The 24,401-nt window shown below is 52.6% G+C and overlaps 2 protein-coding genes across 5 annotated transcripts in view; one reads left to right on the plus strand and one right to left on the minus strand.

The window, feature by feature from the left end:
* The window catches only part of LOC119112187 (protein CASP), a 242,096-nt gene extending 224,270 nt beyond the window's left edge, over nucleotides 1-17,826 (plus strand). The window contains exons 12-17 of the mRNA XM_037236259.1: nucleotides 5,452-5,588; nucleotides 14,479-14,636; nucleotides 15,023-15,164; nucleotides 15,543-15,683; nucleotides 16,548-16,693; nucleotides 17,130-17,826. Of these exons, the coding sequence (XP_037092154.1) occupies nucleotides 5,452-5,588; nucleotides 14,479-14,636; nucleotides 15,023-15,164; nucleotides 15,543-15,683; nucleotides 16,548-16,693; nucleotides 17,130-17,178 (773 nt within the window). The 3' untranslated portion in view covers nucleotides 17,179-17,826. The remainder of the gene's footprint in view (nucleotides 1-5,451; nucleotides 5,589-14,478; nucleotides 14,637-15,022; nucleotides 15,165-15,542; nucleotides 15,684-16,547; nucleotides 16,694-17,129) is intronic.
* Nucleotides 17,827-18,423: 597 nt separating this feature from the next.
* LOC119112189 (paxillin) overlaps nucleotides 18,424-24,401 on the minus strand; it is a 38,005-nt gene continuing 32,027 nt past the window's right edge. For all 4 annotated transcript variants that reach the window (XM_037236263.1, XM_037236260.1, XM_037236262.1 and 1 more), the window contains 5 exons: nucleotides 23,611-23,796; nucleotides 22,859-23,032; nucleotides 22,146-22,376; nucleotides 20,733-20,853; nucleotides 18,424-20,228 (listed from right to left, as the gene is read on the minus strand). In XM_037236263.1, coding sequence (XP_037092158.1) covers nucleotides 20,083-20,228; nucleotides 20,733-20,853; nucleotides 22,146-22,376; nucleotides 22,859-23,032; nucleotides 23,611-23,796 — 858 coding nt within the window. In that variant the 3' untranslated portion in view covers nucleotides 18,424-20,082. The remainder of the gene's footprint in view (nucleotides 20,229-20,732; nucleotides 20,854-22,145; nucleotides 22,377-22,858; nucleotides 23,033-23,610; nucleotides 23,797-24,401) is intronic.

A 24,401-nucleotide genomic window follows, 5' to 3' on the forward strand; every position in this document is an offset into this window, starting at 1 on the left:
GGCGCCGGCGGCGCGCAGCTCGCGCCGCAAGCCGGCGGCGCCGCAGTGGGTGAACCCGCAGTGGGCATCCGAGCCGCGCCGACAGCACCTCATCAACGGCGTGTGCGTGATGCAGACTGAGCTGGACGAGCTGGCCGGCGCGGAGCGAGCGACGGCGCCGGCCCCATCGCGGGCCGAGCTGCCGTCACCGCCGCCCCCACCGCCGGCGCCGGTCGGCGGCTCGCCGGCGAGGCTCGACGCTGCCCCCGAGCAGCCCGAGCGGGAGCCGGAGCCGGAGTCGCAGCCGGAGCCGCAGCCGGAGCCGCAGCCGCAGCCAGAGCCGGAGCCAGAGCCGGAGACGGAACCGGAGGCGGCCGAGGCCGAGGCGGACTCTTCCGGAGCCGAGTAGCGCCTCCACGTGCAATCCCCAATCGACTCTGTTTCGCCCGTACTATCAGTCAGCCAAGTTCAGATGCCAAGTGATATGTCAGCACGACTCTAAACGCAGCCCTTACATTCGCCACCGAGTGGCCGGGCGGGCGACGCCACCGTCGCCCGCACATAGTTGTGTTCTTCTCATCCCATATTTTTGTATGTGTGTCGTCCGCCGGCGCCGCCGCGCGGGCGTCGGGCGCGTTTTTATGTAGTCGCGCGGCCGTGGCGCCCGCCTAGTCCCGACCCGCGTCGCCGGGTTAGTCGGCTGACAAAAGACACCGGGCGGCGACCGGCGTCCGCCACGCGCGGGCCGGTAACGCGGCCTGCCGTTGGCGGTGCCCCCGTCGCCGCTGCCGGGTCCGCTACCCTTGTTGGTTCGTGTTGTCTGTTCTCCTCTCACGTTGTTATTATCGAGAGGTTTCTGATTGTTGCCTTACCGTTTCCCGAGGGGCGTCGGCAGTCGGATCCGCCCGCCCCTGCCCCCTGCCCTTGCCCCTGCCCCTGCCCCTGCCCTTGCCCTTGCCCCTGCCCTTGCCCTCGCCCCTCCCCGCCCCCGCCGATGCCGGCGCCCAGCCAATGATCTCCACAGCACGGGGGCGCTTCCGGTCACGAGGACCGCCCCCCCCCCCCCCCACTCCGGCGCTCTGTCGTGTTCCCCCTCCCCGTGCACCAGTGAGGCGTCCACTCATTTTGATATACTTGTACCGCGTAGGGCAGCGCGGTCGCACCGACTGTGCATAGGTGTGCGAACTCGGCGCGGTGCCGACCGCGGCGCCACCCGTTCTATGTTACAGTCTATCTCGACCCATGTTGCAATGTCCCCGGGCACGTGTTGATCGTGTATATCTGTAAGATAATTTACGAACCGTGTGATCAGTACAGAAGCTGTAAGCTTATCTACAAAATAAACTCTCGCTCGGATGGTGTGCAGTTTTCTCGCTTGTTGAGTGAGTTTTGTTCCTCCGAGAGTCGGGTTTCGTAACAAGAACCAATGACCTGTGCGTCTCTATATGGTAATGTTTTGCCATACATGTAAAGTGTTAACAGTTTCATTGAAAGTTATATTCATTTGTGACTTACGAACCGATGTGTTAAGAAGGGTATTGTATGAAACTATGTCCTGGCTTTCTTGTCCGTTTCTTAGGAGAGCAGATGACTTGAGGTACATTTTTAAGTGTAAACTGTTAACGGCGGAGCCTAATGTCATTTGGTAAGTGTTGAACGATGTGTGGCTAGCCAAAGAGGAATGACCGGGTTTTCCAAAATCAACTAGGTTACATGGGCGGGAAGCGAGCCAAGGCCCGCTAAAATTTGTTTACGAAATGGAAATGCTGACCTGTGAGGAAGGAATTTTCTTTGAGCCTAAAACCTCTCTTGCATGATGAGACTTCGATTAAACTAGCAAAAGTTCTCTCAATTTCCTTAGCCTGGGCTGTCACAAATAGCACATGGAAAAAATACACACACGACGCATAAACTAAATCTTCTTTGTGATGTCATTCTGTCAGAAGTCATTTCCCACGTTTAGATGATGTAGCTATCTTTGGACACAAGTTGCGATGACCTCTTCGATGGAAAATGCATATTTTCGGAATGGCTTTAGTCAGATCCGTTTTTCGCCGAAGAAGACGCCAAAGGATTGTCGAAATGTACGGAATTCTTCGTCACGTGAAAAAGAAGAGAACGAAATATTGGACCGGGGGTGACGAAACTCTGCACGTAGTGAATGCCACTGAATCGCATTACAGGGCTGGTGAAATAGACGAGAAGAAAACCTTTGAGTTGGAGACCTTTGTTGTGTTTTCAAGAGACCTTTGTTGTGTTTTCAAAATATTGCATGTTTCGGTCTCCCAAGGCGTTCGTTTTTGAACAGCATAGCCGTACAGTTGCGGGATGAAATTATGTTTCAGAGCGAAGACTGCATGCTATAGTCCATTGAAAGTAAATACTGCTGTTTCATTGCGTTTAGCGGGTTAATGATAGAGCTTTCGGCGAAAATGACTTTATCACAACGTAATTTTACAGGTCATTTAACCTTCGGCTTTACCTCTAGTGCCGAACTGCCATTTCTAGCGATGTTGATAGAATGAATGTTGGTGGGTACCTTTTATATAACAGAATGGATGTTGGTTGGTTTCTTCTGACTTCCACTGTCGGTAGCGGTCAAATCTGTGTTCCTCTTCTTTTTTCCTTTCAACCTCACGTACCATTCGAACGCATGAATGTATTCAATTGTCAATAGTACGTGAAAGACCGCATTTGGCGGACCGGACATGGATCCATCACAAAAGTCGATCCATACGTTTGCGTCCACGCCGAGCAAGTGGGCAAGCCGAGCATGAATCGTTCCAAGGTCATTAGCTGCGGAAACTAAGTGTCCTGTGCTCTGAAACCCTTGGTGGGGGCTGGAACGACTTTAAGCCATCGGGATTTTTCTCACCTATACCTGTAGTTTTGTCCTTATGTATTAGCGGCCGAGCTTTGTGAACCGGATGGGACGGACGGGTGGAGCGTGTTCCCTGATGTTCAACGTTCAACTTTCCCACACCCAAACGCACTCATTTTTCATAAAGATGTAGTAACGGCTGGCTCGTTTAATTATTAGATTTTTAACAACTCTAGCATTGCGTCACAAGCACAAAGAATACTTAAATGGATTAAATTAATGAAATATGGATTCGCGCCATTTTGGCGTGTGGATCCGCTAGGGTGACCACCAACCAGTTCATCGCCATTAGGAATATACCTATACCTGAATCTCAATGACATATCCCGAATCCCTCAGAAACTTGCGATGACTCTAGTTTCCTTTGGCGTTACGATTTAATAGCAATTCCATCTTGCTGAATTGTTGTTGAAACACCTCACATCCAACAGGAGGCAATGATGCACTTGTATAACAAACACATCCAACTGCAGCGCATTTTCTGACAACGCATTCTAATATCTAGCTTATTTTGATATCCAAGTACCATTGGCTAGGAATTAGGACTCACTCAGGGACAAGGGGTCCTGCCCTTGATGAAAGCGAGCGAATTACCGAGTCATAGCGTTATGAGAGGTAGCAATGTGCGGGACGAGGTTGCCAAAAGTGACTCACATTAAATGGTACTTTGCTTATTATTACCGCCGGACATTTCTGTCTCTCTCAGACTCGCGGACAGACATTTGCATCTGTATGACTACATGTATCTTGGAGATCTTTCGCCTACCGTGGAGGCCAGAATTTGCTCAGTGTACTTCATGTCCTATTACTTCTGCACACCATTTTGCACGATAGCGAACATATGTGACAGACAAGATGTCTCTCCACAAAATGGGGTTCAAATTTAGCATCAGGTAGGTATCGTTCAGAATTCAGATAGGTGGCCACAGCAAGCGTTTTACTCGAGTTGCATTTCTTGCCTCGCTTCAAACCAGGATTTTGAATCAATTCCATCTTTATTGGGCAGCTCTTGCCACAGACGCCACCGGCGTCAGAGCGCAACGATCAAAACGCAAACATTTTTAATTGACCGTTGGGCTTTATCAACCCTTCTTCGCCTGGCGGTGCCCATGCACCCAGTTGTTACATCGCCGACATTGTGATCGCGGTGATCCGACATATTTTTGTTTTTCGTCACTGGCAAGAAGCCTGGCAAAGATTACCATGCGTTTATTGGCGCCCGCATTCGTGGTTGGATGGACGTAAAAGCCCCAGTGATTAGGGAGATTTTCTCTAAGTTTGCAGATGTTTGCATTCCGATTTCTACCGTAGTAAGCTTCTATTGCCTCCGGTTTTCACCATGGCGTGGCGACGCAATTGACTCCTGCAACTTCGTACTCTGGTAAGTAACGTGACTGTTTGCTATTAGTAGAGTCCTCCTCGATGATTGAAAAGTGAAATGCAAACGCGTTGTGTTGAATAGCGAAAAGAAGATTGTGATGTCATGACAGGCTAGTTAAATATACATTAAGTTCCCGCAGAAGTAGTTTGCGTGACGCAGATGTAAATGAAGTGTGATTCACCAGCGATACATGACAGGCTGAAAACTATTGGAGGAGTTCGATTAGTACATCTGAGGGGATACAATGTAAACAGCTCCTACCGTGTGAGTGCCATACAGAGCACAGGTTACAGGGATCACTTCAAGAGCCTCAAACACGGGATGCCTGCACTGTATTGCAGCGAGCAACAGCCATCATAGCAGGCTTAACCTGCTGTTTTCCGTTAACTTCTTTGTCCGTAACTTGCAGCATCAATGCTTTTCAATAGGTAGTCTCATCAATGGTAAACGAATGTGTTTCATGTGTAAAGGGATATTGTTATTCTGTAAACGAACGTGTTTTGGGGGCAAACAAATGTGCTGATGTGTGGTTCCTTGGGTGCGGATTACGCAACGGTGTTTTCAAAGGACTCAAACTGCCATTCCTGCCGATCTCGTGAAGCTCTCACACTTCATGACTGGGCGCTGACGTTCCACCAAGCGAACTCAGACGGCGCGAGCATGGCACGAGGTTGTAAACAGCGCGCGCTTCTGTCAGTCTTACCTTGACGTGTACCTTACGTTGCAGGTTCTCCTCAGACTGTATAGACGCCAGTGTCTGGCGGTAGAGTGGGATGGCGGGACAGGGGGAAGGGACAGATGCCGACTCCCCTGCCCCCCCCCCCCCCCCCCCCAGTGTTCCATGTAACGAGCGCGTGCCCCACCACTATTACTATGCCCCCGCACCGTTACTGTAGCTGGCTGACACTTGCACCGTCATTGCGCCCCTGCACCGCGATCGTGCCTGACTCCTGCACCGCTGTTGTGTGTCTTGTCACGTCAGGGCAGAGGCGTCCTGCGGGGCGCCCTGTGCGCCACGGGTCCCCGCCCAGCTTCTGCAGCACGCGCCCCGTCTCCAGCACCGTCTCCCGCACCACCTCCTGTCCGTCTTGACGTGTCTCCCGCCGCACTTCCCGCCGCGACTCCTGTCGTATTTCTGGCCGTATCTCTGCCGTTCCGACCGCCGCGCCTCCCTCCTGTACTGGCTCCTGACTGCAGCCGTTGTCGGCAGCGCGGTGCGAGACGCTGCAGCTGGAGCAGGAGCGACACCTGCGCACCATCGAGGAGCAGCGCCGCCTCGTGCAGAAGCTCGAGGACGACCTGGGCAGCATGAACTCCATGGCGATGATCTGTCGTGGCGAGGGCGAGGTGAGGCAGACTTGTGACGCGCTACTTCGGCGTCGCGGTACCAATAGATAGTTTTTAATCAGAACAGACCCTACTGAAGAGGGCCTAGGTTGAAAGCACTACCACACTGTACGTGTACGTGACAAGAAGTAATGGCCTGCACTAAATGCGTTTAAAGCTGGAACCAGCACGAATGCCATCGTAACACTGTCAGTCTTAAGCTGGTACCGGCACGTCTCGTCTGATGCCGATGCGTGGCCGACTCCAGAAGCTCTTTTTGCACCTCTCGCCAGTGGGATGGAAACGGGAACTTCGCCGCCGTGCAATGCTTCATCCGTGGGCGATAACGTGAACGGGAAAGCATAATAAGTCCAGCATCACCAAAGAGCAGTGTAGGCGCTAGACTGGCCTATGCTTCATCACAGGACCGAGTCAGAATAATGCGCGCAGCACCTGCCTACCCTGCCAAGGCAGCAAATCAAGTCTCCGCCAAATAGCGTGCCGTCCGATACACAAGCTACTTCGGATTACAACTTGCTATGATTCTGCAATTAAACGCACTGCCGTCGTTTTATGCAACGGATGGTGTGTGTCACATTTGTAGGCATGCATGTATTGAAGTTTAAAACAGTTTACAACATAAAATAACTACTCTGAGTGTCCAGTCGATAACATTAAGAGGAGAGACATGTTTGAAAGGACACTCGTAGCAACGACCACGTAGGAATAAATCAAAGACATGCTCACAAAAACTTACAAAACATACCACAGATGCACACATGCACACACACAGACATATGTATATAGTCATCAACTTCCAGGTAAAAGTTCAAAATACGCGAGTGACAAAGTGGCGCAAAGCGTTGTAGAGTTGTACGAGGCTATGCAGGAGGCGTGGCCTACCCGCCTCCGTTCTTGCGGGGCAGTATCCTGACGGGTAGAGCATGAGCGGAGAGAAGAGTTTTCCGGTATCTGAGAGGCAAGAGCTTTTGGTTCGCCGGTAACCCCTATTTTATATAGCAAGTTAATGGAGGTATGTTGGTAGAGCTAACCGGTAGTGGGCCAGCCCGGTTCCTCACGCACGTCCGAGACATGATCAAATTTGTGACGGTCGAAGACAACGCGCAGCGCGAAGCTCAATATCTTTTGAAGGCCTGGTGTGTTTTTCTCCGACCCGTTGCATAGACGGCAAGGCAATAGCGAACGCGCGGAAGGACCAAGGCATTGACCACGGCAGACGGTAAGTCAGGCGGGATCTTATGACATACGTGTGATAGCCCGATGAGGATACCGTTGCACTTTTTGACAAAGGAAGATACGTGAAAGTCCCAGGTGAGATGCTCGTCGAACACCACGCCAAGGTTCCTCACCGTTCGAGCCTCACGCACTGCGTTCTCGTGGAACCGAACTGCGTTAGGAGCCATGCCTCGACAATTATGACGCGAAGCACAAACTCAAAGTTTCATTTTACCATGTTCGCTTTCAAACCGTGGGAGTGAAACCAGATGTCCAGAGACTCAAGTGTCTGTGTCATTGTAGCAATGAGCTGCAGGAGGGAATCTGTTTTCCAGACATCAAAACCTCGGTGTCATCAGCATACTGCACCACGCACGCGTCGGGGCTGAGCGGGAATATGTCGTTGGCAAATATCTGGAAGAGGGGTAGGCCTACAGAGGATTCTTGGAATGCGTTGACAGGATTGGACAAGAGCTTGGAAAGGTATCGGTTGCCACGCCTGTCAGCAGTGCAAACAGGTTGGGTATGACCACGGGGGTAAGAAATGAACAAGGTAGCATTGATAGAGTACGCTTGCAGTTTGAGAACAATCTTTGCGTGGTCGGTCACATCAAAGCATTGAGAAAGACCCCGAAGGCAGAGAAGAATAAGTTCCTGGCGGTCAGTGGCGGTAAGGACATGGTCGGATACGGTAAGGAGCGCGGATTTCGTAGAGAGACGGGAGCGAAAACCGCGCTGGGCTGAGGAAGAAGGGTTATTTTCGGCCCTGTTGGAATGAAGCAGTCGCTGTACCACCCTCTCGACAAGCTTTGGAAAGGCAGGAACGATGGAAGTAGGTGTTAAGTTTGGCGATTCTGGTGGGCTTTCGGGCTTGCGGTGGGATGTGCTATGGAATGTTTTCAGCAGTCAGGATGTTCACAGGACGTGGGCAGGTGTCGTGGTGGATGACGTGGCCAATAGTTTCCACACGTATTTTGATTACCTTAATGCAAATACCGTCAGCCCTACAAGCCCTGGAATTTTCATAGACGAGAGGAAACGACGGATGCGGAGATGTATTGTTGTGACGTTGCGTTTTTTTTTTTTTTAGTTGCTTTCGATAGAACTAGCGTATTTTTTACTTGTAAGTGGACCTGATTTGAGTGTCACTACTGTTTGTTCGGGGAAGCTGCGCTCGTGAGTTCGAATCCCCCTTGCGTCATGGCCCCTGAGCGCTAACATGGCCGATGTGGTCGCTAGCCCTAGAAAAGGAGAGTGCCGACGTGCGTCGCGTTACCTTAAAACAAAAATGAAGAAAGTTGTTATCCGTTTCGATCGCCGGTAGCTTTGAAGGGACCATGTTTTGTGCTTATTTAAGTGAAGTAAACATATATTAGGTAATCGAGCATTGCGATTATGCCCTTGCTCCTACGGGGAGCCATGACAGTTTATACGCTGTCATTTTGTCATCCGAATGGTTTCAAGGTCGTTCATGAGTGGCAAGTGCTTTGCGCTGAAAAAAGATCAAACATATTTTGCATCAATTAATGATAAATAGATAACCGTCATTTCTTGCGTAGAACCTACGCATCATTCGCATTACCGGCAATATGCTGATCTTATTGTGGAACTTTCATCACGCCATTTTCCTCACCAAAAAGCAGGATTGTGAATGTCATTCTGAAGAAGTGGAGAACCACGTTTTCCACCACTCAGTTTAAATAGTTTGTTCTTACTTAGATAGCTGTAGAATATCCTTACTCCTATTGCAGTCTGTAAGACGTATGAATGGTCTTAGTGCTATGCTGCGTAGCAATGGTTTCAATGGATCTGGCCAGTATATGTTAAAACTAAGGCCTGACCGGGTCTTACAAACTTATTCAAAGAAAGCGATAAAGTTCTACGGATTTGGATCTTTGACGACTGTGACCAATGTACTACGAATGACGTACACCATTCGGCGGATATGGGTCACGATGAGCGGGGCTAAACGTATGCGTGGTATTTAGGGCCTCCAGCGCCTTCGGCTCACATCACAGGCAGCTGCACTCGAGACGAGCTATGGTATGAGACGAATTTGGCAATGCCCGTTTTCCGGTCGATTACTAAAACACAGTGTCAGACCGTGATGAGATCGCCAACAGTTCGCAGCCGGCGCGTTTGTTCCCACCGTGCAGCTGGTTTTGCGACTCTGCTCGGGCTGCCGAGATCCGACAGTAATCAGTAAAAACGCCCCCAAAACGACAGGACCCATGGTCAGCGCCCGAGGACGCGAGACTGGCCGCGTGCGGCGACCTCACTTTCGTCGGCACTTTCGCCTGTCCGTTCTCTCCTCCGACTTGCGGCGTTGGTTTAGTGTCGCTACAACGCCGGGTCATCAAGATCTGGCCCGCTTTCAGCCCGTACGGCGCGGCGTTTTTGCAGTACCAATTCTTTCATTTCCTTTGCTAGTCAAGCGGATAAGAAAGCTTTGCTGAGATTGCAGCGTCGCGGGATAATCATGGCTGATCGGGCAGCCCGCTCGGGCTTGCCACAAAATTTCCTCGACGGAACTGTTAAGAACTGCGCCCACAAAGGCGTTTGAAGCTGTTGCCCGTGTGTGCAAGGATACGTATGAACGTTCAGAACGCGTCGTAGCCAGACTGCATCGGACCTTGAACTGAAACTTGTTCACTGTTGTATAAGAGTCTCTCGTGCTGCGATATCATTCTCAATCAAAGGTAGCCTCTCTGATTTATGGAACGTGGTTGATCGAACAATGTGTTTCAGCACAGGGCATTGGTCAACTGACGGCTCAAATTTGTAGTGCGCATGCACGATTCTCAACTTTCACCGCTCAGATTATATTGTGAACTATTTAAGATTTACGACTTAGAATTGCCTGGCTGCAACGCCGCTTGAAATAGTATGGTATTACGGTATAACATTAATTATTCGCAGCGTAATGAGATCCTGTGCTGAAACATGCAGTACAGATTTTGTTTGTTTCGAACGTACCGAAAAAGCTAGTGATGGATACCAGTAAGATTACATTGCATTATTGACATCAGGGGTGCTGTGTGTAACCATCATGTTATGCAGTGCGTCGACTGGCTGCCTATCTAGTCGTCATGACGCGTTGTTCGGTCACGATAAATATCTAAGAATGATTGCAAGAAAGGGCAGGTTACAAGACGGAGGACTGTAAAGTCATAATGCCAACTCCTTTTTGAGGGCTGCACATATATTTGCAATCAATTTTATTCAGTATACAGAGTGGATGGTGGATTTGTCTGCAAATGATTCTTTTTTGTCCTATCCGGGTTGCGATACCTACTGATTAGCAGAATTTCCTCTACCTTTTGAATAGTTTTATTTTGATGGGATGGCAAGTGTGCAATCCTGGGGAGGATATCACCATAGCACCTATTCAGTCTTACAACCTAGTCGTAGGACCCAGAGTGTTAGGTACCTGGTTATATTTTATCAGCCATCATTATTGTGTCCCTTTTGGTAAGTGCGCAGCCCCAGACTGTAGGTCATGCATCTTCCTGCGTTATTCGTGTGCTGAACGCGTCATACTTTTAAGTCGTATTGAACGCGTTATACTCTCTGACATCCGTCGCCGATGCCATAGGATATGCCTTTTCTCCCGTCTGCAGGTGTAGTCACGGTGGGCGTTCTTCTGAAGCGTAGGAGCCCAATGCACTTCGGTTGTATATTTGAAGGCTTACCGGGCAACTCACTGTTATCATCTCTGTAGACGATTGCATTAGTGGAGGTTTATCGCTTGTAACTGTCTTGCCAGAACGTTGAAGATGACTTCAATGGACAATTCGACATGACGTTTGACTCTCGCTGCGACGAGCACACCGTCTTAGATCCCGATTTGAGCACCATCGGCTGTGTATTACACGTCAGTTTTAATCATGACGTTGTTTTCTTGTTGACGAGCGTTCGACGCCCCCCCCCCCCCCCGCCCTAAAAACGAACTAGTGTGAGCAGACCATTAGGATGGCGCGGTAATCCCCTGAAGATAGTCTTTTCTGTTGTATGCAGCTGATGGTTGCAGCAAAGACATTCTAGAAAATGAACGGCATTACTTTACGCGCAGAAACCTGTGCCGCGAAGCCCTTACAGAGTGGTAAACCGCTCGTGGTTCCACTGTACGCTCTCGCGCTCTGACTCGGGCTCGCAGTGGTGAAGCCATGTCTCATCCCTGTCACCACACTAACAAGAAGTCCGCAGGGTCAGTTCTGAAGGCAGAGAAAAGCTTCTTACTCAATACAAACCTTTGATGCCGATTTTGTGGGATCAGGTTTCGGGGCAACCATCTGGCGGACACCTGGTTCATGTGAAGATTATCATAGATAATGGTCCTAAACGAACGAAATCATATGCAAAGCTCAGTCGCAATTTCTCTGAACTTGATCCCCTGTTTTGCAAGATGGACGCGTACACACCTTTGATTAGTGTCGGCGTGTTGGGTTGAGAAGATCTTCTTAACGGAGGCTCACCTGTGAGTGACACACGCCTACGTGTTAAACCGGCGGCCCACTGGCTACCGTTGGGTGACGGAGGCAGTTCTCGTATAGGTACACATTGACAAAGCCAGGCCGTAGCCAGAGCAAACTCCCAGGGAGGTGCACTAGTGTGCCAAGTGCTCAAAGGCAGGAACTTAAGTTGAACGCCATTATTTTTTTCAGAGCCGGGACATTGATACTTTACGGTTGATTTGTTTTGCAATGTGTTGTAGACCTCAACACATGAAAGGACTTCATTCGGTCTTCTTGGCCCGCTCCTTGTCTTAGCATGAGGATTGCACGGAAGCAAGTCGGGGGCGCATCCTATATCTCATGGAATGCACGAGCACCCAGCGCAGCCGCCTGGCTACGGACCTGCACCAGACGTTGGCGAATCTCGCAGTCGTTTGGAATTTCTTCTGTCAGAAATTTCAGAGCTACTCTCCACTCAAGTTTTCCGTAGCCGCCGTACCATTTCCTCCAGATGCCAATGTGCTGTGTGTTCTAGCAGCAGATAAACGCAATAATTGGGCTGCAAGTAATAGTACGTTCCTTCACGTCGTTATAAGTATTCATACGGTTTGCCTAGATTCAGCTTTAGCTCAAGTAATGTTTGAAGAAAATGTATTCCACTTTGAATCGCCGACAATTTTCCGGACTACGGAGTCGACTCCAACTGAACGCGGAATCGACTCCGACTGAGCGCGGAGTCGACTCCGGTTGAACACGGAGTCGAGCACGGGTGTTCGTGTAGCGGCGGGCATTGGAAACAGGCGCACTACGGGAAATGGCTGTTTGTTTTTACCTTGGATGTACCCGACTCTGTGAATGTTGGCTGCGATAATTGCCTGAAGTACAATGCTTCTGGCGACATTTTCCATCTAAACTGACGTAAGATGTCAGCGCTGCTAGTACATTTCGAGAAAAGTCGTTGATGTTAAAGACATGTGTGGGTTCTTCAAGATTTTAGCGATGTTGTTTATTTACGCGTCGCATATTTGTTCAGCCAGCTTTAATTTTCAATATTGCTGTCTGCAAGAGCAAATGACCATTTTTTCTATTTATTTTGTCAAACATTGTGCCCGTTTTAAGGAAGCGCATTGTCTTCATTTTACTTGTCTACCGCCTGTGTCGCAAATTGAATATCGAAACTGTCTCAAAGAGAGCTTTGCGAAGCCGATCCCATCACCTCTCTTCCCTTCCCGCTACTGCACATTTAAAAAGGAAAGTATTTCTGATCACGGTCCCTGTGAATGAAATATGACAATTCGTCAACTGCAAAGTATGACGCAAACACAATGTTTTGTTTTCTTGTGTAGTTCACATTTCTCCTTCGGATAGTAACGTTGCCTTTCTGCATTCCTGTGTACTGGGTGAGACAGTGGACAACCTGCTATGACTGTGTATGACCAGCTGTTTGTGATGTCGTATGATTCCTATGTCCTGCGTGAGGCATTGGACATCCCTCTGTGGGTGCGTATGACCAGCTGCTTGTGATGTCGTACGCAGTGTCCTGTATTCTCGGTGGACGGTGGTATTCTCTCGGTCGGCGGTGGGATTTTGGCGGAGGCTCGCCGTTGTGTTGTTTGGCTTCTTAAGACGGTTCCGGTGTAGCGTCCTCAGATATTTCTGACCCTTCAATGACGAGCCGTTGCTTGGCAGCGATAATGTAGCAATTGATTTATCTTCAGACTATTCCCTGCGGACTGATCTGACGAACTTCTGTTCTGTGTGAGCACTTTCTCCCGCACCCGGATTTGCTATGTGGCTGTGTACCAACGCTAACTCCTGGAGACTCTGTACCGACGCTAACTCCCAGCAACCGTTCCGCTCCAGACACGCTCGATGATGGCCACATCTACATGTACCAATACTTGTTACTTTTATGAGGGGCAAATATGTATGAATGCGGTAACGTGCTTGGAAGTAATGCTAGATTGACCAAGATAGCTTTGGTAAAAAGGTCATGCATTTTGAACCCGCCTGATGTGCATCTTTCACACACCTGATAAAGTCTCCGCACTGTGTACAGGAATCGCATGAGGTTTGTCACAAGGACGTAAGGCTCACTGGTAGCCATCCACCGCCTACACTGTTCATGACACCCAATTTGAGTTAGCATCCTTCGTATGCTCGTAGCCTGTTGTTCATCAGATGATGCTACCCATAGCTGTCATATGTGCTCTCCCGGCTTCATCGCTTGCATGCTGCATTGGTGTGCATATTTTCATTCAATGCGCTGCCAGCGACGACACGGCCTGAACGAGGGCCAGTGGCTCAGTTTCAGCACGTGGCACCGTATGCTGAAAATGAACTGTGGAATGAATGAGCTGTACCGTATGTGCCCTGAGCTAAAATGACCGACACACCTGTATACTGCTGTCCCAAACCTTATTGCACGTGCGGTTGCACGATGCTGACCGGCTGTCCGGTTGAGCCTAGAGGGTGCTCGTGGTTTGCAGGCTTACCTCTTATATATGCATAGGAGTGTTCATGAACTCGACAGAAGCCATTTTGGGTGTGGCTAAATGGCTATTGCGGGCTTTTATTTCGTTAAGATAGTTATGTATACACCAGCTGAGTCTACCGCTCCAACACGCCCGTTTGATGATGCCGCCAGCCAATAGTCGCTCGACATCTCACTCCTACGCTGCCTTCCAATCCTGTACGTGGAAGCGCTTCTAAGCGTCTGGTCACGCCTTATCGCTCATGGGCAGCCTGTGGGCTCGGCGTTGGTGGCGGAGGTGATGGGAGATGCGATGGACTCTCCTCGTCTGCCCTCCCCTCGCTCTGGTGCGCCGTCCGAGACACGCCATCTGACACCCATATAACACCCGTCTGACACCCTTCTGACACCGCTCTGGCTTCTGTCTGCCACCCGTCCGCCACCCGTCTGACATCAGTCTGGCATCCTCTGGCACCCATCTGACACCCGTCTGACACCCGCCTGACATCGTCTGACACACTGACGCCTGTCTGACACCCATCTGACACCTGTCTGACACCGCTCTAACCACTGTCTGACATCTGTCTGCCACCCTTCTGCCACCCGTCCGCGGCATACCGTCTGCGACCCGTCTGCCACTCGTCTGCCATCCGCCTGACACCCCCCTGATACCCGGCTAACATCCTTCTGACAGTCTAGCACCCGTCGGACACCCGTCTGATACCCTCGTGGCCGTCTTCACCCCCAGGGCCAGCCGTCGTCGTCGGAGCTGGTGGCGGAGGCGGTACGGGACACCATGCACTCTCCTCCGGCACCGGCGCGGCCGGCGTCCGTGTTTGGCAGCGACCCCAGCTCGCCCTCTGACACCATTCTGCCGATCGTATCGGCGCAGCGCGAGCGTTTCAGGTAGGAAGGCCAGGTCAAGTCGAAGGTCAAGTTTAGGTCATGTCGAAGGTCCGGTACGTGGCCCGGTGTGACACTTTCGGCCACTCTGGGGCCGTGAAGATGTTAAAGAGGCCTTCGCACTGGGCAAGGGACGTGTGATAAGCTGTGTGATAGTAAAACGCAAGTGGGATGGAAGGGTGGTGAGCTAGCATGTTAGCTTTCTTGCCAGACATTTTGTTCACTCATGTGCTCAGATCTCAGCTAGGTGTCGTACTGAGCTCTTGCGTCGTCCGGAGTCCGTCCAACGTGGCATCTCAAGTGTACCTAAAGCCTACCACTTTCTGCCGCTTGTGTAAGGGGCAGCCTGTCCTATCCAGGAGCAGTGATGTTTGGCCTGCCGCTTACAGGCACCGGATCCAGGAGCTGGAGCAGGAGCGCTACATGCTGCAGCACGAGCTGGGCCTCAAGGAGTCCGACATCGATGACCTGCGCCGCGACAACCTCAAGCTCTTCGAGAAGATCAAGTACCTGCAGAGCTACTCAGCACAGGTGACCGAATGTAGCGACTGCCCGATCGTGCTCTGGGACTTTGGCTGTTGGCCGATTTACGTGCAAGGATTCGCGTCGATTCTGGAATTTTTATTCGGACGTACTGGCCATGCTGTTATATAAGTTGAAGACGCCAACAAGTTTAACTGTGATTTGCAATGCATAGCGAACGTCAACGGCTCTCTGCAGTAAGTCTTCATCTCTTTCCCATAATTATTGTTCGTGATCCTTACTTGTGGTGCTCGGTCAGGTTTAAGCGTAATGTGATACGGCTATCATTAGTCACCATGACTACCTGGCTTGGTGCATTGCGTTTCTTCCCAGCGCGGTGTCGTGGAGGAGAGGTCACCATATGTGTGTGTGTGTGCCTTGTTCCAGAAATCGTCATCACAAGACGTGGAGTCGCGCTATTCCAGCCAATACGAGGACTCTTTGGACCCGTTCTCGTCCTTCTCCAGACGTGAACGCTCCAGGAAATACGCTCAGCTCAGTCCCTTTGAGAAGATCACTCTGTCCATGGTACGGGCTGGCAGCCGTCGTGCTGCCCAAACAGAGTGGCACCGCCCGTCTGCCTGCCACGTATCAGAGGGGGGGGGGGGGGGTCCAGTGATATTGTCGAATCACATGTCGTTCATTTATTTTTTTCCGATTGATGTGTGACTTTGATTTAAACCAAGCGGTAATTCACCTTGGCCAAGCTCTTCAGTCACCTTTAACCTTTCAGCAATGTACCAGATTGCCTTTCAAATTATCAGAAAGATCTTGCTTTCCTGACTAACACTTTTTCGCCATAAAGCTCGCGTCATGCAACATTTTTATGCTGACATTTTGAAATCTGTGAAATACCTTCATAAGTTCGTGAAAAATCACAGGTTCGCTGCTCGTGACTGGTTCTGCGGCCCGCGCTGCGGCACCGGCCTTCGCCGTTCTTGGAATCACAATAGGATTAGCCCGTCAAATGTGAAAATTTTCACCGAAACAAAGAAAACAGAAGAAGGACGTGAAGCGTGCTTATACAAAACTGGCGCGATCGATCCCTCTCGTTTAAAAAACCTTCCGGTAGCCAAATAATTTCGTAATGATTGTTAGGCAGAGCATGCAAAGCAATGGTTGCAATAGTTGTGATACCTTTATCAGGCTGCTTTATGCTTCCATTCGCCATTGGGCTAACCGGCGCTGTCCGTAGAGGAGATATGTGTCTAGGTGTGTCAGTTGCTCGCTGTGTGATGGCTCTGTTTCGTGAGGACACGTCATACTGTCGCATGCCTCCCCCCCCCCCCCCCTCCCTACCATCCACCACTTTGAAGATCGGTTTGGTGCCGTCCTGTGCGGTGCGTCAGGGTGTGTTGTGATGTGTCAGGGCACCCCGTCCTTCACATGCAGGGTCAGCTGGTGCTGTCCAGCAAGGGCGCCCGCACGGCCGCCTTCCTCTACACGCTTCTGCTGCATCTGCTGGTGTTCGCCGTGCTGTACAAGATGGCCTACTCGGAGATGTACCGCCGCGAGATTTCCTCAGATTGCGCAGAAAGGTCGGCAGACGTGCACGAGGCGCCTGACCTCCCCCCCCCCCCCCACGCGACGAGCTGGATCTTATGTCGTTTCATATTTGTATTCCGATTTGATAAATATGTGGATGCTCGCGCTTGTTGCCTATAGGCTGCAGCCACATTCATCAGAGCCACAGTCTGTCTTCTTTATCATTGACCGATCGGTGTCGCTTTGTGGTCATTTAAGGCAAAACGCATTTGCTTTATTACGTCTACCGTTTTGCAAAGCTGCAATCCCTGCTAATGTGGTCGCCATGATGGACAGCCATGACGTCACGGCCTGGGCAGCTCCGCCGGTGATAAGCTCGCCTGGACATGCCGTTCGCGTGATAGGCGTTATTAGTATCGCGCCATCGACCTAAGCGTTTCAGCTGGTTGGTTCTTCGCCACCCACGCCGGCTGGTGGCCGTGTCCGCAGGTATGCCGAGCACATGATGAAGATCCACGGCGAGCATGCTCACGTGTGAGGCCCCGCCCCTGGTGACGTGCCCTTTGGCCACGCCGCCCAGCCTACTGGAGTTGTTACGAGTGACGCCGCAGAAGACCAGAGGTGTCAACATGAGCAGGACATAGCGGCATCCGAACTGGGGAGGCCCCTTCGGCCTCTCTGGGCTGCTAATCCCCTCCGATCGGGCAACTGTCCGCGCAGGTGCATCGCTCACATTGCATATGCGACCGTCTATGTAACCGGTGTTGGATGATTTGTACTGAGCGCTGCCCGTGCCAGCCGGCCTCGTCACGGTAGACGTTCTGTCATGTTGGGTTTTTTTCTGCTGTCCGCCTGAGCGCGGTCTGAAAGCTTCGATTGTTGCTTCGCGATTCTGCTTGGTCCAGCGCTCTGAGCTTCGCGCCGAAGCTTAAGGCGGTAATGGCGGCGTATGATTATGATCAGTCTGTTCGTAAAGCACGCGACGGCAGATACCGCAGTGGCGATTCGTGTCGTTCCTCGCCGTGGGGCCTTTTCCGTCTGTCACATGATTCATTTGCACGGCTGAGTGACATAGGGCTGCAGTCATTTGTCCAGCACGCGTTATGCTAAACACATTTTCCGCACGTTTGACAGGCGCATCCGGGCAGGGATGCGTCTTGGCGTGAAATATACTTGCTTCAACAATGCTTTTGTGTTCCGTAGATTTCAAAAAGAAGCAAGGCCATACGTGCTGATCGGGCGGGAGACCTTTGATGTTGGTGCAAACCCGGCGTTCCTCCGCATCGCGATATGGACAGCTTAAGACGATATTAACGAAATGCTTTAATCATTGGGTGGATCGTATTCTGCTGCCACCGCTGACGAATCGGTAGCTGAGGTGTACTGATTCAAAAATAATGATCGTGGTAACAGTTGACCATAAAGTTAAATGCCACAGAGTATTTCCACGTATGCATTTTGAACTCCTTGAAACGCCTCCATGATTTCACTGCTCGCAACGCTTCTGTAACTCGACTTTTCCCCATTCAACTTTGACATATTTGTTAACTGCAGACTGCCGACTGGACCATTGTCCTACGTTGCGATGCGCGGTGTCAAAACATTCGCAAGTCAGGCACGTCCCCAAGCCTGACTTGACTTCATTTCTTTGCCCCTCCGAAGAACACGTTTGGAGTGTTGTGTATGGGCACGACGGACAGCCGAAAGCGCGCTCATGTCCTGCGCGTGGTAGAAGTCTGGCTCCCCCTCTCTCCCTTCTCTGTCAGCCCATGAACAACCGGCATACAGGCCGATTATGTATTGTGAGTGTGACACCGCCCCCTGCGGACGTGCCATACGGGCAGGTGGCGCTGCTAGCCGGCGTGGAGTCCAGGTGGCAGCACCGGTATCCAGCCTGCCGCCCGCGGTCGCCAGCTCCCATTTTTACAATGTGTTGCAACAAACCGCATCTCTTCCATCCGTCGCCCATGGCACGTTTGCACAAACCCCCTAGTAGTTCTGCAGATGGAGCGGAGAGACGCCTCACAGGGAGGGGGGGGGGGGGAGAGGGGGTATGTGTCGCTCGAACGACGCGCGCGGCGTGGTCGGTGCGCGATGGCCGGCACAAGCGGAGAGCCTACAAGTGTGTCGGCGGTCGCAACCGAGCAGAGGTTACCTAGTGAACGCGAATATTGGCATCAACACTGTCCTTCACCGTTGTACGACTTGTGGTGGGATAAGAGCACCGACACGGTCCCAGGTCAGCTCACAATCACTCATGCGTCAGCCTCTAGGTTCTACAGGGTAGTCTTGCGAGCGGACATGAATTGCATACGTAAGGTAAAGCACAGCTAAAGCGGGTACCGTCCGTTCTATACAGTGCAAACGTGGTCTGAACGGCCCTACAGGTACCGCGGAGTCTGACCGCAGTCAGCTATGCAAGCGGCAAGGCGAGCTTTTACGCTTAATCTCAACTGGCTGTCAGGCATGTCAGGACCGTTGACGTGGTGGAGCATTGACTGATGGCCACGGATACAAGGGCGGTAACGAACACGAGGCCGCATCGCTACCGATCATGCTATACAGGTGTCAAATGCGGCACAGTGCAAGCCCGCTCATGCTATCGAGCTTATGTACTTGTGACCTAATGCACGCTGGTTGTGAATGGCGAGCCCGAATGAAATCCATTGCCGCAACACTGACAACGAATCGGCTCAAGCGTTAAGTCGACTCGCCACTCAAAGACAAGCGATCTAACAAGATAAGTTACCAACAAGTGTTGCTCAACGGTGATGAGCAATCTTTACACGCTCCTCCCTCACACTGGTCACACTCCCCCCTTTTCAGGAGTCGCACCCAGTGACTTCACACAAACCACGCACGCTCTGGCAGGACTATCTACATCATCCATTCCAGCACCATATGTTCAGCTTAAGCACGTCCTATCGCATTATGATGAGTCTCGCCCCTACGTCTCGGTCTCGGTCTCGGTCTCGGTCTCGGTCTCGGTCTCGGTCTCGGTCTCGGTCTCGGTCCCGGTCCCGGTCCCAGTCCTGGTCCCGGTCCCGGTCCCGATCCCGGTCCCAGTACCGATACCGATACCGGCCTCGGAGCCATGTCCCGGTCCCGGTCCCACCTGAACGGGCGGCCGGGACCGAGCGCCGAGTGAGCACCTCGAACGCGTCGCGGTCGACTCCAAGAATAACTCGCTTACAGATGGCAAGCGCCAGTACATCGGCAAGTCTCTCTCACCACGCGACAACCGTCCTCCACCTCTGTTAGCTCACAAACCGAACGAAACCGGCCTTCAGACCGGCCTCTGACCCTTCGCAGAGCCTCCAAAGCCATTCCAACTCTAACCAATAATAGGCCTCCAAAGGCTCCCCGTTCACGTTCCCCTCTGACTGGCGGGGCCTCCACCCGCCTTCGACCCGCTTCAGGTGTGCAGCTGCGGTCGTCAGCGTCAGCCGAACAGTTTGTCGAAGCACTGGTGGCAGTAGGGCTTGTCGGCCTGCTCCTTGAACGTGCCCTTGTTCAGCTGCTTCAGGCAGAACGAGCAGACGAAGTGTTCCGGGTGGAACTTGCGGAACATGGCGGTAACGCAGCGACCTGACGCGAGGGACTAGAGTCAACGCGCGTCGACAGAGCAGTGCGATCTAAAAAGCTATCACGCCGATTGTTTATCATCAGATCTACATCAAATCATTTCTCATCTGGCAAAGACAACGAGGGCTATTTGTGCAGCATCGCAATGTCAATATCTGGGTTATCAGTGGCTGCTCGGGATGGTTTTACGACTGGGACACGCCCTAGGGCGGCCCCGGCATTACTGCTACGCATCACAGTGCAACTCAAGTCACTGCGCTCACAGCAGACAATCACACATTGCAACCAGATACCAGTGGTACAGAAAGAAGACGACTATGGCACCGTCAATTGGTGGGGAACTGTAGAGTCTAGGGCCTAAAAGTACGCCTTTACTCACGACAGGCACCGCCGCCGCACAATGTACGCTTGCCAGCCGCGTGACCTCGACACCAGCCGCGGCCGCTGCCCCTGACCCGCAGGCAGCGGTGTCTGGTATCCGGACCGGGGGGGGGGGAGGGGACCAACCTGTGATGGGCTTGTGACAGCCGGCGCAGAGGGAGCCGCGCTTGGCGTGGTAGTGAGTCTCGCAGTACGGGTGGCCCTCGTACTCGAAGAACGAGCCGTTCTCGAACGACTGCTGGCAGTCCTGCAACGGAGCACGGCGGTGATGAGAGGAGCGTGGCCACGGCGGCGGAGTGTGCATCGCGGTGCTGGCGGGAGTGGGGTCCAAACTGCCATCCCGGAGTCTCCCGGGGTTCAGGTCTGTCTCATCTGTACCGTCGCCTGTAACAGCCCATGCGTCTGCCAGAGTTCATCGTGAGCCAGATGCGTGCTCACGTGATTAAATTGCCTTGAATATTATCTGGTTTGCGACGGGACGTTTACAGCTAGCTAGCTGGCCGTTATGACCTGCGATATCATACTAAACGGGTCATTATATGGCGTGTTCCTGGACCGTGTTCGAAGCATATACATTACACGCGGGCAGGAAGGTATTCATCGCAGGCCGGTATCCATTTCTAGCAGTTCGCCCAATGACACTTTGATCCGGATATTCCGACAGGATGTGGTCGGGCCCACGCGTCGAATGACACGAATCCGTGTTGCATGCTAAACCGCACGGCTCTGGTACATATTTCGGGGCGTGAACCCCAGGAAGGGGCATACATTCTGGTTGTCTTCTCGGAGCGGGGCTGCTCGCTATCCAAACATGGTGAAATCAATGCGATATCGGAGGGTCTGTACCTTCTCAACCCTCCTGCCAAGAGAAACGGTGCCGGCCAGTTGCCCTAGGAACCAAGGACATGTCGCCTTTCAACCGCGACCACCAAAGCAGCGACTCGCATCGCCATAAGGACTCCTAAGCCCCTCCCCGACTCTAACCCCCCTCGATTCTAAGCCCCCTCGACTCAAACCCCCATCGACTCTGACCCCTCGACTCAAACCCCCATCGACTCTGACCCCTCGACTCAAACCTCCATCGACTCTGACCCCTCGCTGGTGCCCATGAGATGGCCACTGCAAGCAGACACACGAACGGAAATCGGCCGCAGCCACCGACCGGCGGGCCACCAGCTGCTACCACCCGGTAACACAGCCTTCAACAATGACGGCTGAGTAGATCAAAGGCGCGGACGCATCGAGCGGGCCGATGTTAGAAACAGCAACCGGGGCCGTCACGACGGGCGTCCGGACGGCGCTCAGGCGGCGCGTGTGGCAGGCAGGGTGGCGGCCGGCGGCTCAGAAGGGGCGCCGCTCGGCTGGTGTGTTGTCTCGCACAACAACCCTTGAGACGACCGAGTCCGTGTAAACTCATGTTCGGAATTTACTCACGCCGCGCTGTTTGTAAGTTGTTCCGGACCGACAAGGAACAACCTCAAAATAGCTCTCAATCATTCGCACTGAAAGCCGCGCGGCAGGTGGCCCCCGCCCGCTCACCTTGCACACGAAGCACTCGGGGTGCCACTGGCTGTTGAGCGCCGAGATGTAGTTCTCCATGACGGGCTGGGTGCAGGCGCCGCAGCGGGGCGCGAACATGTTGAAGTAGTCGGCGCGGCAGTAGGCCTTGCCGTCGCGCTCGTGGAAGCCGGCCTCGCCGAACGGCTGGCCGCACTGGTCGCAGAAGAAGTGCTCCGGGTGCCAGGTACGGCCCAGCGCCGTCACACATTTCTGCAACGGCAGGGGAGATGAGGTAAGGGCGCTAGTCTTTTAATTGGGAGGTGCGGGATCGAGTCCCACCTCTGGAAACTTTTACGAACGCACTATTGTTTGGAAATTTTAGCTCCACACGGTATTGTGAGATGAAGACAGGGGACGGTGGATACCACAATTTGCCGGAATCGTGTTTTGTGTCCGAAGTGACAGCACATGGGATTAATTGTAAGTGACGCAAAGGCGGCATGCATCGTGTCAGATCACGTGGCATTCCTGCATCACAACAGGGGACAGAGAGTGGAAATGGCAGGGAAGCACTAGGAAAGCAATTGATGTCCTCACAATCATGTTGGGTTAAACGCACTCATATCTAGAATGGGCCAACAATGCTGACATTACGGACGGCCAGGGTCGCTCACATCAAAGATAATTCAAGGTCGCTCACGTCAATACTGCGCCAACGTCGCTCACGTAAAGGACGTGTCAAGGACGCTTACGTCAATGATGGGTCCCTGGCAGTAGTCACAACGGGGTGAGAAGAGATTGTGGTAGTCGTTCTCGCAGTAGGGCAGACCGTCCCGCTCGAAGAAGTTCCTGTTACCCAGCTCCATGTTGCAGTGGGCACATGTGAAGTGCTCGGTGTGCCAAGTCTTGCCCAGCGCCGTGATGACCTGTGTGTGTGAGGGAGGGGATGGGGGGGGGGGGGGGCGCATGGTCACTCGGCGGATAACGAAGGCACAGTACCTGCAATTGTATTTGAGCTGCTCACATGGACACATTTCGCTCTTCAGAGCCGCGGATGCGACGCAAGTCTTTGGAGTGAGATCAAGTTCCGAATGCCGCGTCAAACACCGCACCCGAACAGCAAAAGTGCTGTGTTTTTATCGTGCTGGGAGCATAATTCAATTGTGAATTCACCAAAGCACAGAACCAATCGTTTCGTGAAACGAAACGGCTAAGCATGTAGACTTCATCGAAAACCGGCTCTTTTCGACCTCGATGCATTTCGAGTTCTGAAAGCAGCATCATTTACCTTTGGTATACCACTGCCCACCTGATCTGATGTAGTTCCTTGCACCGATTAAGGAACAGACCAGCCTCCTTTTATGCGCATACCCCATTAACTCACTATCAGCACCAGTGCCACACCTGGCAGGACACGTGAAGGGGACGGCGAACAGAGGACGGGGAGACGACGCGGTCCGAACCTGACCTGGAACATACAGAGGTCTCGCCAGCTGCACCTCACCTGGCCGGCAATGGGCTTGTCGCAGGCGGCGCAGGTGCCCTTGTGGGTGGTATTGACGCCCTGCTTGCTCATGTCCTCCTGCAGGCTTCCCAGCATGTTGTCCAGCTGCTTGGCCTTGGCCGGCTTGGCGTACGGCGGGTCGTGCGTCTCCTCCACCACCGTCTTCTGGTACGAAGTGGCGTGGACCTGCGGCGGCGGCGGCAGTTCCGGTGGGCGTGGCCCCAGCATACGTCACCATCGCCGGTGTATGCGAAGGGAGTGGCTCCATCGCGGCACCATTCACGCAGGTCATGAAAGCGTGGACAAATAAACAGCGATCACGCCTGCAACGTGACAACCCGCAGCACCGCGCCTGCGTGACTAAATGGGATGGGCGCTCTGCTGTGTCGTTTGCTCCGCACGGGTGCACACGAAAACGGGGTGCAGCGTAACTTGACCGCTGTTCGTGGTGCATGCAATTAAGCCTTCTGTGCATTTCATGACACCTCGTTTTATTGTGGTGCTGGCTGGTGCCACAAATGCACGTATGCCCGGGCCGATTGCGCAACGTAACTGCACGGGGATAAACAGCCCTCAGAGGGCTGCGAGCGTCACATGCATGGCGTAACAAACACCCAACATCTCCCTTGAAGCCGGCATGGCCCCACCCTTCCCTGATGTTCCACATCATCTCCAAAATTTCGTATATACACCGCAGAGGAGGCCTCTGCCGCCGAGCCGGAGCCTCCCACAGCGCCCCTCGCCCATCGCACTGTGCGACACGGCCCCGCTGTCAGTGAGGCCTCCTAAAG

Source organism: Pollicipes pollicipes, unplaced genomic scaffold (genome assembly GCF_011947565.3).
Source record: "Pollicipes pollicipes isolate AB1234 unplaced genomic scaffold, Ppol_2.1 Scaffold_7261;HRSCAF=8764_pilon_pilon_pilon, whole genome shotgun sequence".
In the NCBI taxonomy this organism is placed as follows: domain Eukaryota; kingdom Metazoa; phylum Arthropoda; class Thecostraca; order Pollicipedomorpha; family Pollicipedidae; genus Pollicipes; species Pollicipes pollicipes.